This window comes from Gorilla gorilla, chromosome 15 (assembly GCF_029281585.2).
Source record: "Gorilla gorilla gorilla isolate KB3781 chromosome 15, NHGRI_mGorGor1-v2.1_pri, whole genome shotgun sequence".
Lineage (NCBI taxonomy): Eukaryota > Metazoa > Chordata > Mammalia > Primates > Hominidae > Gorilla > Gorilla gorilla.
Window position 1 is genome coordinate 75,298,528 of NC_073239.2, and position 13,495 is coordinate 75,312,022.

The window sequence follows — 13,495 nt, forward strand, 5'->3', positions numbered from 1 at the left end:
ATTTGGGAAAACTGACCTGCCATTGAGAGAATAAATATTCGGAAAAATAGGATGATTGGTGAATGGGAGAGGTAATTTGATTAAATACAAATAGGCACAGGAGCTATCACAACTACATATGACCTAGGTTAGTAAAAAAAAGTTCTGTAATGAAATAGGATTAGGAAAAGTAGGAGGAACTAATTGGAGTTGAGTATAGAATTTTAAATATTTGGACAAAAAATTTAAGCAAAGGTGAAAAACATCAAAATATGTATATTGTAATAGGTATATAAAACATAATACATCTATGTAAAATGTGATTTAAAAAGACTGTAACTGTTTTGTAAATGGACAAAGATTTATTTTAGAGAAAATTTCACAGGCTTGAATGTAAGAACAATATTATCTTTAAGTAGTTTTTCTCATAGTGTTTTGAATTTACCTTATCAGTCTATTATTGGAAGGTGCCTTCCAAGTGAAAACATTCTCACTGCAAATGGGCTGTCAAAGCTTCATATCAGGACCCCCAGGGATCACCAAAATAATGCCCTATATTTATTACGGAGCCCAATACTACTTGTTGAGCTTTTCATGCTTGTGACACTAGAATGATCTTTGATGCAGTTCTCTTATGAGTCTTTACAGGATTGATACACAATATTTTATTATAAAAATATTAAAAGTAATTTTAGCTCTCCCTGTGTTAATCTTCCTTATACCTGATTATCAATACAAAGAAAAGCCGATGGAAGATGAGTAAACAAATAGAATTCAACACAAATGTAAAGCTTTGTTCTTGTGGTGGTATCCTACAGTGTCAACAAATGACCTAATACTCAAATTTCTTTTCTTTGTTAGGGCTGGGAAACCTTTAAAATATAAATTAGTTTAAAAGACATGGTTACTAAGGTAGATAGCCCTTGTTCATTATTTTGCCCACCAAAAAATCCAATCTTGCCAAGAACTATTCTAATTTTGGTAGTAAAGCAGATTTAAGATAATTCAGTTACAGGAAGTTACAAAATATCCTTAAATCTTTTTTTACGTATAAGGTGGCACTTAAATATGAATTCTGAAGAATTTTTTCAGAGCATATTTTTCTTATTTTGTTTTGTCAAAAGTGATTTATTTGATTACAGATCATCGTTAGCTGGCACTTAAATATGAATTCTAAAGAATTTTTTCAGAGCATATTTTTCTTATATTTATTTTGTCAGAAGTGACTTATTTGATTACAGATCATCGTTAACTGTGACTTGATTGGCTTTTAAAAAGTATGGATTTACTTTGGGTACAGTGCACCTTTACATAATAAATTCCTTAGTAAGTAGGCCACAAAAATCTTCTCCTTCTCCTCCTTCTTCTCCTCCTCCACTGATATGTTATTAAGGTAATACTTAGGTTGTGAATAATCTACCTGTTGGATTCTTTTAGCATATTTTATTCTCCATTAAGTTATTAGTAGCATTATCAGTATTATAACTTACTGCAGGGAAGAAACTGAAAGCAAATGTGACTCTGAAGGAGAGGAAGATGAGGAAGACATGGAACCCTGCCTAACAGGAACCAAAGTGAAAGTAAAATATGGACGAGGGAAGACTCAGAAAATTTATGAAGCCAGTATTAAAAGCACTGAAATTGATGATGGAGAAGTTTTATATTTGGTACATTACTATGGATGGAATGTCAGGTAAGCAAGAAAGTATTTTCTTACTATTGAAATTTTTTCGATGATTAAATAGAACATCAACTTAATGTTATGAAGAGTGAAAGCAAATAATGGTACATATTTACAAAGCACACCTTGGTTCTGAATTTTCCAAGACTTTGACATTCCTGCTGTTATACTAGCAGTGTCAATGCTTCTAGCCAGAGACTACCAGGATCACACCTGTAGTTAGAACAAGTTACATTTATTACTCATTTATAGTGAGGGAGAACACACAGCAAGGGGAACCATAGGGCATCTTAGTAATATGGTGTTAAATGAATCAACAGAGGCTCAAGGCACCATCTTTGGGAAAACAATAATTCATAATTCTGTGGAGACATATTACTGACTATGAGCAGGGAGCCAGGCCTGCAACTTCCAACCATGCAAGTGTTTGTTTCATTAATCAGAAATCAAGCCTATGTCAAGCACTGTAATAATTCTAAGTTGACTAATAAAAAAGAACGTTAGAACTTACATTTGATCTTCCGTTAGATGATTTTGGGGAGGGTTTAAGAAAGGCAGGGCATGGGGGCTCTTGCATGTAATCCCAGCACTTTGGGAGGTGGAGGCGGAAGGACTGCTTGAGGCCAGGAGTTCAAGACCAGACCTGGCAACATAGTTAGACCCCCATCTCTACAAAAAATTAAAATTAAAAATTAGCCTGGCATGGTGGCACGCACCTGTAGTCCCAGTTACCCAGAAGGCTGAGGTGGGAGGATCACTGGAGCCCAGGAGTTGGAGGCTGAGATGAGCTATGATCATACCACTGTACTCCAGCCTGGATGATAGAGCGAAACCCTGTCTCATAAATAAAAAAAAAAAAAAGAAAAAAGAGATTTTGCTCCATATTGGATCCTGTCAGGAAGCTGGGGTAATTATAATTGGTTTTCGTGATAAATCTTATCTAGAAGGAGAGACAGTTAGACCAAGGTAACATTATAATTGGTAAAGAAACAGCAATCACCCACATTAGTCAAGAAAAAGAAGATGTTTGTCGTTTTTGTGGATTGGACAATGTTCCTGTTTTTTCTGTGTTCAGACACGATTAGGACGTGGTCTTGTTTTTGTTTTGATACATCATGGTCACAGATTGGACTTGTCTGATGTTGATGCTCTTTGAAATTGTTCATGTTTCAACAGCAGGACAGTGTGGCCTAGCTATGAGTGCCAGACTAACTCTAAGCAACACCAAGGCCCAGCTGATAGTGCCAGGCAAGTTCCTAAATGTCAGGGGCTGCCTTTCTTGTTCTCTTTTACAAAATCTGGCATATTTAATATCTCTGGTTGCCCTGTATTTATTTGGAGCCAGACTGCTCCTGGGTTTCTCTATACGCTAGATGTGTGCTCTGTTATGACTCAAGTCCCTCATCTCTGCACTGGGAAAAATACAGTTCCTATTTTGTAGAGGTGTTGTATAATGCAGTAGTTCCCTCTCATCTGCTGGAAATGTGTTCCAGGACCCCCATTGGATGCCTGAAACCTCACATAGTACTGAATCTTATATATCCTATGATTTTTCCTATACATACATACCTACAATAAAGTTTAATTTATAAATTAAGCACAGTAAGAGATTAACAACAATAATAAAATAGAGCAATTATAACTATATTGTAATAAAAGTTATATGAATGTGGTCTTTCTCTCAAAATATCTTAATATTTTTGGACCATGGGTAATTGAACTATGCTGTGGCTAAGCAGGGACTACTGTAGTGATAATATTGGTATTCAGATGTAAATGCTTAGAACCATGCCTGGCACTTAGTGCTCCATGAATGTTAACTGTTTTCTTTTCTTTACAATGTGTTATTGAATTCAGGGGAAAAGGAATATATCTTACCGACTTTCAGTCATTATATTTCCAGTTGCATCACATGATAGCCTTCTTTCTTCCTCAGATTCTTTAGTTCACAACTATCCACTCCTGTTTCACATCTGTATATGTCTGTGTTCTGCTTTCTAGAATTTCCCCTATCTTTCTTTCTCATTTTTTTAATGTTTTACTTTATGACTCTTCTCAGCAGTCATTTTATTATATGCTCAGGTTTTGGATTAGTCATCTCTCTAATTAATTACCTAACTGGTACTTTCCTGGTTCATGGTTTTTCGTTGTTCTTCTCTGCTCCTAAAAGCTGGTATAATTCTGGCCTGTTCAGTTGAGATGAAGCCACCATGGTTCCTAACGAATTTAGCCAGACTCCTGAAAGGGAGTATCTGCAAGTGTAAGAAGTGTGAGAAGAGTCCTGGTCTCTCATTGAGAAATCCTGGGACTATCCTTTGTTAGCAATATTAGTGCTAGAAGTACCTACATGACATATTGCTTTGTCCAGTGTCGCCAGGACCAAGTACACTAAAAATCAGGCCTGTGCTTCTTGGTTGTGTGATACCTCCTATGGAATTGGATAGAGTTATCCCTTTGTTAGCCCTGGATCAGATACATATTGCACTTACCAGACTATACTTGATTTTACTATATGTCTATCTTTTATAACAGATTATGGGTTGCATGAGAGCATTGGCCATGTTTATTCTCTACATACCTCCTGATACAGTGCATACTAGTAGGCCCTCAGTAAATGTTCAAATGAATAAACATTTCCATATAAGTTAATAAAGTACAGATGTTTAAAAGCCTAATATGATGCTCATAGCCAGTCTCGTTTTAGAAACTAGATACTGGGTTAATGAGTGAGAGATAGTTTTCAAATCATAGTACAGGCAGTTCCTAACTTACAGTGGTTCAACTTCAATTTTTTTTTAAATTTAAAATGGTTCAAAAGCTATATGCATTCAGAAGCCATGGAATTTTGAATTTTGATTTTTTTTTTTTTTTTTTTTTTAAGACGGAGTCTCGCTCTGTCGCCAGGCTGGAGTGCAGTGGTGCGATCTGGGCTCACTGCAGCCTCCGCCTCCTGGGTTCAAGCGATTCTCCTGCCTCAGCCTCCCAAGTAGCTGGGACTACAGACGCACGCCACCATGCCCAGCTAATTTTTGTATTTTTAGTAGAGACAGGGTTTCACCGTGTTGGCCAGGATGGTCTTGATCTCTTGACCTTGTGATCTCCCGCCTCGGCCTCCCAAAGTATTGGGATTACAGGCGTGAGCCACTGCGCCCGGCCTAAATTTGGATTTTTTTTCCTGGTCTAGCGATATGCAGTATGATACTCTCTCATCAGACTGTGCAGCCACAGCAAACAGCTAAGAAATCATGAGACTAATCAACCAGTACTGTACAGTGTATTCAATAAATTACATGAGATATTTAAGACTTTATTATAGAATAGACTTTGTGTTAGTTGATTTTGCTCAACTCTAGGCTAATATGAGTGTTCTGAGCATGTTTAAGGTAGGCTAAGCTAAGCTGTGATGTTCAGTAGGCTAGATGTATTAAATGCATTTTTCGACTTAGGATATTTTCAATTTGTGATGAGTTTATCAGGACATAATGGCATCATAAGTAAAGGAGCATCTGTATAGGTAGTCATGGTACCATGTCAACTGAAATACATGCATAAAGGAACCATGTCCTTACTTTGTACATCTCCATGGTAACTGGCTTACAAAGCAAGAATATGGTTTCCAGATACATGAGTTTCTATTAACACGCTACAGTCTAAAACAAGTTTGTCCAACCTGTGGCCCACAGGCCATATGCAGCCCAGCATGGCCTGGAATGTGGCCCAACACAAATTCATAAACTTTCTTAAAACATGAGATTTTTTTTATTTTTTTGCATGTTTTTTTTTTTTTTAGCTCATCAGCTATCGTTAGTGTTAGTGTTATTTTTATGTGTGGCCCAAGACAATTCTTCTTCTTCCGTTGTGGCCCAGAGAAGCCAAAAGATTGGACATTCCTGGTCTAAAGCAAGGACTGCCTGTTGTTTCTTTACTTAACTGTACATTTTTTAGATTTTGACTTAATTCTATAAATACTTGTATATTTAGATAATGTAAAAACTGTTATTTAGTTCTAGAAAGCTTAATTTCTTATTTGCCCCTGATTAGTCACTTGGACTATAGACATTCAAAAGTGATAGTAATCATTTGAGAAGGCCAGGTGCAATGGCTCATGCCTGTAATCCTAGCACTTTGGGAGGCTGTGGTGGGCAGATCACTTGAGCTCCGGAATTCAAGACCAGCCTGAGCAACATGGCAAAACCCGTCTGTATAAAAAATACAAAAATTAGCTTGGTGCAATGGTGTACCTCCGTGGTCTCAGCTACTCAGGAGGCTGAGGTGGGAGGATCATCTGAGCCCAGGAGATCATGCCTCTGCACTCCATCCTGGGCAACAGAGTGAGACCCTCTCTAAAAAAATTGCCGGGTCCAGTGGCTCACCCCTATAATCCCAGCACTTTGGGAGGCTGAGGTGAGCAGGTCACCTGAGGTCAGGAGTTCGAGACCAGCATGGCCAACATGGCGAAACCCCGTCTCTACAAAAAATAAAAAATTAGCGGGGTGTGGTGGCAGGCACCTGTAATCCCAGATATCGGGAGGCTGAGGCATGAGAATCACTTGAACCCAGGAGGCAGAGGTTCCAGTGAGCCGAGATGGCACCACTGCATGCCAGCCTGGGTGACAACATTGAAACTATTCCCCCAAAAATAAAAATAAAATTTAAAATAAATTTAAAAATAAATTTTTAAGTAAATGTTTAGGGGAAATGAGTTTTCAACTTGAGCTAAACAGAATAAACTTAGATAAAGTAGGTGAAATACAGATATCTCTAAAAAATTTCAGAGTCCTAAAGGCAATGTAGTTCAGAAGAAGATTTTATTGGAAATACTAGAGAGAGTGTTGAGGAGGAAAAGGAAGTTGAAATGGACTTGATAAAATAACTTGATAAAATAACCTGAAACTGATCACCTTGCAAATTTGAATTTATCTGACTTAGCTTTCTATTATTCATTCAATAGCACGAATTCTAGTGCAGATCTGATTATAAGCTCAGATCTGTAAAAGCTGTGGAAAACAAAACAGTTCAGATTGTCTTGAATCTAGAGTTTGCTTTCCAAGACTCTCCCTCTAAACCTGTTAACTCTTAAGAAATCCTCTTGCCTTTCCCTAGTGAGTATACAAAATACCGACTACAGTTACTGGCACATGTTACCAGCAAACCAGCCCCTGTGCCCTTCATATTCTTGCCAACACTAAGAACAAACTATTTAATCTGTCTCGCTGTTGTTTTCGTTTTGATGAATACATTTCAAAAAGGTTATAATGTATAAAGTTTGTACAAACTCTTTTTTTTTTTTTTTTTTTTTTTAAGGTATGATGAGTGGGTGAAGGCTGACAGGATAATCTGGCCTTTGGACAAAGGTGGACCAAAGAAAAAACAGAAGAAAAAAGCTAAAGTATGTTTGTAGATTTATGTCCTTTATAATATGTATAGGAATTATCCAAATTGTATTGTGTGTTTTTTAAGACTTTAAGAACAGTTTTAGGTTTATACCAAGATTGAGAGCAAGGTATATAGACCTCCCATATACTCTCTGCCCCATGCATGCATAGCCTTCCCAGATTGTCAACATCCCCCACCAGAGTGGGATGTTTGTTACAACTGATGTGCCTACATTGACACATTATTGTCACTCAGAGTCCATCGTTCACATTAGGGTTCACTGTTGGTGGTGTATATTCTACAGGTTTTGACAAATATATAATGACATGGATCCATCACTATAGTATCATACAGAGTAGCTTTATTGCCCTAAAAACCCTTTATGTTCTGCTTATTCTTACTCCCACCCCAACCCCTGACAACTACAGACTTTCTCTCTCCATAGTTTTTGCCTTTTTGAGAATATCATATAATTGGAATCATACACCATATAGCCTTTTTAGATTGGCTTCTTTTGCTTAGTAATATGCATATACGATATTGTGTTTGTTTAATAAATCTTATTGTAATAATCATCTTGGCCGGGCGTGGTGGCTCACGCCTGTAATGCCAGCACTTTGGGAGGCTGAGGCGGGCGTATCACGAGGTCAGGAGATCAAGACCATCCTGGCTAACACAGTGAAACCCCATCTCTACTAAATATAGAAAAAATTAGCCGGTCGTGGTGGCCGGCGCCTGTAGTCCCAGCTGCTCGGGAGGCTGAGGCAGGAGAATGGCGTGAACCCGGGAGGCGGAGCTTGCAGTGAGCCAAGATCGCGCCACTGTGCTCCAGCCTGGGCAACAGAGCAAGACTCCGTCTCAAAAAAAAAAAAAAATCTTGATTCTTGAAAGATAATTGTGATTTTCTCTTTATAACCCAGGAGCTTAAAACTAACACATTACCACATTGTTTCAGCAAAGGTGAAAACCAGCAACCCCTAGGGCATGACTTTCAAACTCAAATTCCTGTAGAGGCTTTATAGGAGAAGGATAAAGTAGGACGAACCGTGACAAACGAGAGGTCACATTCTTCATTTAGACGGAATGGAACTAACCACTCTGCTGTGGGAATGCAGACCCAGGGTTGCCAGATTTTAGGATTTTTCAAGACCACTATCTTTCTTAAAATGTGAAATTTGACTTTTAAATGCTAGAAGCCAATACTAAAATTTTAAAACACATATATACTGGCCAATTGTACCCTCACCCACATCCTCAGTTGTCAAGCTTTGCTGTAGAGATTTGCCCATTGTTTTGTGTACTGGATGATAGATATCTTTCCTTTCTGCAGGGGATAGTAGGGAACAGCGGGGAGTGCAGAATAGTTGTATAGCCTTCTAATGCTCTAACTGACCATCACAATATAATTGCAGTATTACAAATTGTACAATATTGTATTTACATAAATACAAAATATGTTAGAAATTCAGCAGTGGAGGATTATATACCAATTTCAGTGACACTAATGTTAATAAGTTCTGATAACCTCTCAGACCAGCCAGAAAACTCTTCTTGATTCTTCTGTAAGCACAGACTAGGAAGTGCCATATAAAATATCAAACCTTTTTTGAGATGTAGTTTTCTTTGGATAAGTAGAATGTTCATTTTTCGTAAAGCATTGGCCCTTCTCATACATTTTGTTGTTGTTGCCCAGAATAAAGAAGATAGTGAAAAGGACGAAAAGAGAGATGAGGAGAGGCAGAAGTCAAAACGGGGACGACCTCCTTTAAAATCAACCCTTTCATCAAACATGCCGTATGGCTTATCTAAGACAGCAAACAGTGAAGGAAAATCAGGTACCAGAAGTGCTCGCAGCAATATGCCAGACAGCTCACCTCTGTCAAATGGAATGGAAGGTGCTCAATTTTGAGGATGGCTGACTTTAAAAAAAATCAATAACATAAATAATAAAACTTCCATTGTGTGAAATATTCACAGTACAGGTTGAGTATCCCTTGCCCAAAATGCTTGGGACTAGAAGTGTTTTTGGTTTTTGATTTTTTTTTTTTAATATTGCATATACATAATGAGATATCCTAGGGATAGGACCCAAGTCTAAACATGAAAATTAGTGTTTCATATACACCTTATACACATAGCCTGAAAGTAATTTTATACCATATTTTTAATAGTTTTGTTCATGAAATAAAGATTGTGTTATTTGAACCATCAGAAATCACAGGTATAATTGTCTCAGCCACCCATGTGAACAGTCTGTGATTGTTTGGCATCACTGTTATTTGTGACTCTGAATTTATATGCCACCTACTGATAAGCAATTTTCTTACACTTATTCACACATAATTACATAACGGTAAAACATGACTTACAATTAATACAGTGGAAAAATAGTGTGTGTGGGGAAACTAAGTAGCAAGGTAGCATCACTAGAATACCTGTATCAGCTGCTAAACAACAGCAAAAACAAACAGCAGGCTTTCAGTCTCCACCTACGATGCTGTGTTTTCATTAAAAGGTTACCCGTACACTAGCTTGGGGTTGCTGAAGAAACTGTTGTGCACCTGTGTTTGGATGCAATGTGTCCCATGAGGTCAGGTCTGGAATTTTTTACTTGTGGTGTCATGTTGGTGCCCAAAAAGTTGTGGAATTTGCAGCGTTTTGGATTTCAGGTTTTTGGACTAGGGGTGTTCAACCTGTAAATCACCTAGGATTTTAATCTCATGTGATTTAAACTATAAAATTTGATTTAAAGAAAATATTTTGCTGTATCATTTTTATTTAAAATTTAGTGATGTTTTCATTTAGGAATACTTTTTCTCATAAGTATCTTGAAAATAATATATTTTAATAGAAGGTGAATTGACAATCCATGCATCCTAATGTGTGCTACACTTTCCCTCAAAGCCTGTACCAGTGTCTCCTATAAATTCAATGCTGTTCATCTGGGATCTTTCAGCAAAGCTGAGACCATGTGGTTCTAAGAGAACACAGACTACTGTGGTGCAGGCATGTTTTATAATGAGTATAGGTGAACATATTTTATTCTGCTTGTACTCGTTTCCCCCACTTTTCTACCTCTGTATACTTTTAAATGTAATTAAGAAATTTTAGGCTGAGCGCAGTGGTTCATGCCTGTAATCCTAGCACCTTGGGAGGCTGAGGCAAAAGGATCACTTGAGCCCAGGAGTTCCAGACCAGCCAGGGCAACATAGTGAGACCCCATCTTTACAAAAAAATTTAAAAATTAGCCAGGCATGGTGGTGTGCACCTGTGGTCCCAGCTACTCAGGAGGCTGAGGTGGGAGGATTGCTTGAGTCTGGGAGGTCAAGGCTGCAGCAAGTGTAATCACATCACTGCACTCCAGCCTGGGTAGCAGAGCAAGACCCCACCTCACTCTGTTGCCCAGGCTGGAGTATAGTGGCGCAATCTCAGCTCCCTGCAACCTCCACCTCCTGGGTTCAAGCAGTTTTCCCACCTCAGTCTCCCAAGTAGCTGGGACCACAGGTGTGCACCACCATACCTGGCTAATTTTTGTATTTTTAGTAGCAGTAGGGTTTTACTATGTTAGCCACGCTGGTCTCGCACTCTTGACCTCAAGTGATATACCCGCCTCAGTGTCCTGAAGTGCTGGAATTACAGGTGTGAGCCACTGTGCCCGGCCACCAAAAAAGAAATTTTAAATGGTTGTCTTATATAAAAATTTCTCTTCTTTCAAGAAAAAAGCTATACTGAACTACATGTTTGCTATTAGTCCATATGGTGCTTGTGTGCAAATTATAAAAGGACATCCTTCCTCTTTACTGCCATCTGCTGACAAATGTTTAAGATGTCCACAAAGTGAAAGGTACCCTGTTAGAAGGCATACCTGTGTGCAGTGTCCAGTCTATACAACTACATACCAGCCTTATTAAACTACCACTGAAAGGGATTTTTTAAAACATGAAAATGAATTCTACATTCTGTTTATGATAAAACCACAAAATAAAACTGTATACACCTTTTCACTAAAAAATTCATGTTTGCAGTTTTGAACTTCATGAGGATTTGAGCACCATGTGGACAATATTTTTATATTTTTTAGATCCTATACAGTCTTAGAACCCTACTTTATTATTTTACAAGTTCCCTTACAGGGAACAATTTTTGTTTCCTGTACTTTCTTGTCTGTTAAGAATATTTAAAGTTTTGAGGATTCCAATTGCCCATTTTAAAAACTTTTCTTGCTGGGCACGGTGGCTCATGCCTATAATCCCAGCACTTTGGGAGGCTGAGGTGGGCGGATCACTTGAGGTCAGGAGTTTGAGACCAGCCTGGCCAACATAGTAAAACCCCGTCTCTACTAAAATACAAAAATTAGCCGGGCGTGGTGGCCTGCGCCTATCCCAGCTCCTCAGGAGGCTGAGGCAGGAGAAATGCTTGAACCCAGGAGGCGGAGCTTGCAGTGAGCTGAGATCACGCCACTGCACTCCAGCCTGGGCAACCAAGTGAGACTATGTCTCAAAAGAAAGGAAAAGAAAAGAAAAAACCTTTTCTTTCCACAGTTATTTTAAGTAGAATGTCATATTCCTTTCTTAGGGTACAAAATGCCCATCACCTGTCCCTCCTAGATACTATCTCAAACCACTTAACAAATTAACTTCATGTCTAGGATGTCTAGGTACTAATCCTTTGATCTTTTTTAAGGACTATTGTACCTAAATATGATACTGGGGAATGTTGCAAAATAGCTTTTCATATAGATTTGAGTTAGTAATATGCAACGTAATATACTTTTGCTTGGAGCTTAGTTTCCCCTCCCCCTCAAATTCTTGGCACAAATGTTACGATTTGTTTTATTTCAGAAATTTCTACAGGGAGGTATTCAGAGGTACATGATTAAAGATTTTTATTGTTATTTTTGGTAAGATTTTTATTATAAAATTACATTGGTAATATAAAAACCTGTATAATATAATATTTCTTCTTACAGACTCTTGTTCATCTGATAGTGAAACAGAAGATGCTTTAGAAAAGAATTTAATAAATGAAGAACTTTCTCTTAAAGATGAACTAGAAAAAAATGAAAATTTGAATGATGATAAGCTAGATGAAGAAAATCCAAAGATTTCTGCACATATATTAAAAGAAAATGATAGGACTCAAATGCAGCCTTTAGAAACCCTGAAGTTAGAAGTTGGAGAGAATGAACAAATAGTACAGATTTTTGGGAACAAAATGGAAAAAGCAGAAGAAGTTAAGAAAGAAGCCGAAAAATCTCCAAAAGGAAAGGGAAGACGAAGCAAGACAAAAGATCTTTCTTTAGAAATTATAAAGATTTCATCATTTGGCCAGAATGAAGCAGGAAGTGAACCTCATATAGAAGCTCGTAGTCTTGAATTGTCTTCATTAGACAATAAAAACTTTTCTTCTGCTACAGAAGATGAAATTGACCAATGTGTGAAAGAAAAGAAGTTGAAACGGAAAATACTAGGACAATCATCGCCAGAGAAAAAAATAAGAATTGAGAATGGAATGGAAATGACAAATACTGTATCTCAAGAAAGGACCAGTGATTGTATTGGATCTGAGGGAATGAAAAACTTAAATTTTGAACAGCACTTGGAAAGAGAAAATGAAGGAATGCCATCATTGATAGCAGAGTCAAACCAATGCATCCAACAACTGACTAGTGAAAGATTTGATAGTCCAGCTGAAGAAACTGTAAATATTCCACTAAAAGAAGATGAGGATGCAATGCCTCTGATCGGGCCTGAAACCTTGGTTTGCCATGAAGTAGATTTGGATGATTTGGATGAAAAGGATAAGACCAGCATTGAGGATGTAGCAGTTGAAAGCTCTGAGTCTAACTCTCTTGTTTCTATTCCACCTGCCCTACCTCCTGTAGTCCAACATAACTTTTCAGTAGCTTCACCACTTACTCTTAGTCAAGATGAGTCTCGAAGCGTAAAAAGTGAGAGTGATATAACGATTGAAGTTGATAGTATTGCTGAAGAATCTCAAGAAGGTCTCTGTGAGAGGGAATCGGCAAATGGATTTGAAACTAATGTTGCCTCTGGTACCTGTAGTATAATTGTACAAGAGAGAGAGAGCAGAGAGAAGGGTAAGGACTTTCTAGGGAAAAGTAAGTGTTTATATGAAACCAAAAATCAAAACTGTTGAGTTTTAGGTACTGTTGATCTGTAAAGTACTTTCTTTTTCTTTTCTCTCTTCTTTTCTTATTAAAAAGAAAGAAATGTCAGTGTAGTCTGTTGAATAATATACTTGCTCTTTTTTTTTTTTTTTTTCAACGTTCTCTCTTTCCCCTTATTTCAGGTCAGAAGAGGCCAAGTGATGGAAATAGTGGATTAATGGCAAAAAAGCAAAAGCGTACCCCAAAGCGAACAAGTGCTGCAGCCAAAAATGAAAAGAATGGAACAGGTTGGTGTCTTTCAATGCTAGCTTTTGTATAGTGTTAGTATT

General features: G+C 37.7%; 1 protein-coding gene across 3 annotated transcripts in view; it reads left to right on the plus strand.

Annotated features, from left to right (window-relative positions):
* ARID4A (AT-rich interaction domain 4A) overlaps window positions 1-13,495 on the plus strand; it is a 75,297-nt gene that overhangs the window by 53,736 nt on the left and 8,066 nt on the right. For 2 of the 3 annotated variants that reach the window (XM_019009660.4, XM_055361908.2), the window contains exons 17-21: window positions 1,475-1,672; window positions 6,965-7,049; window positions 8,730-8,931; window positions 12,006-13,136; window positions 13,349-13,453. In XM_019009660.4, the coding sequence (XP_018865205.1) occupies window positions 1,475-1,672; window positions 6,965-7,049; window positions 8,730-8,931; window positions 12,006-13,136; window positions 13,349-13,453 (1,721 nt within the window). The remainder of the gene's footprint in view (window positions 1-1,474; window positions 1,673-6,964; window positions 7,050-8,729; window positions 8,932-12,005; window positions 13,137-13,348; window positions 13,454-13,495) is intronic. The other variant, XM_004055229.5, reaches the window with a different exon arrangement.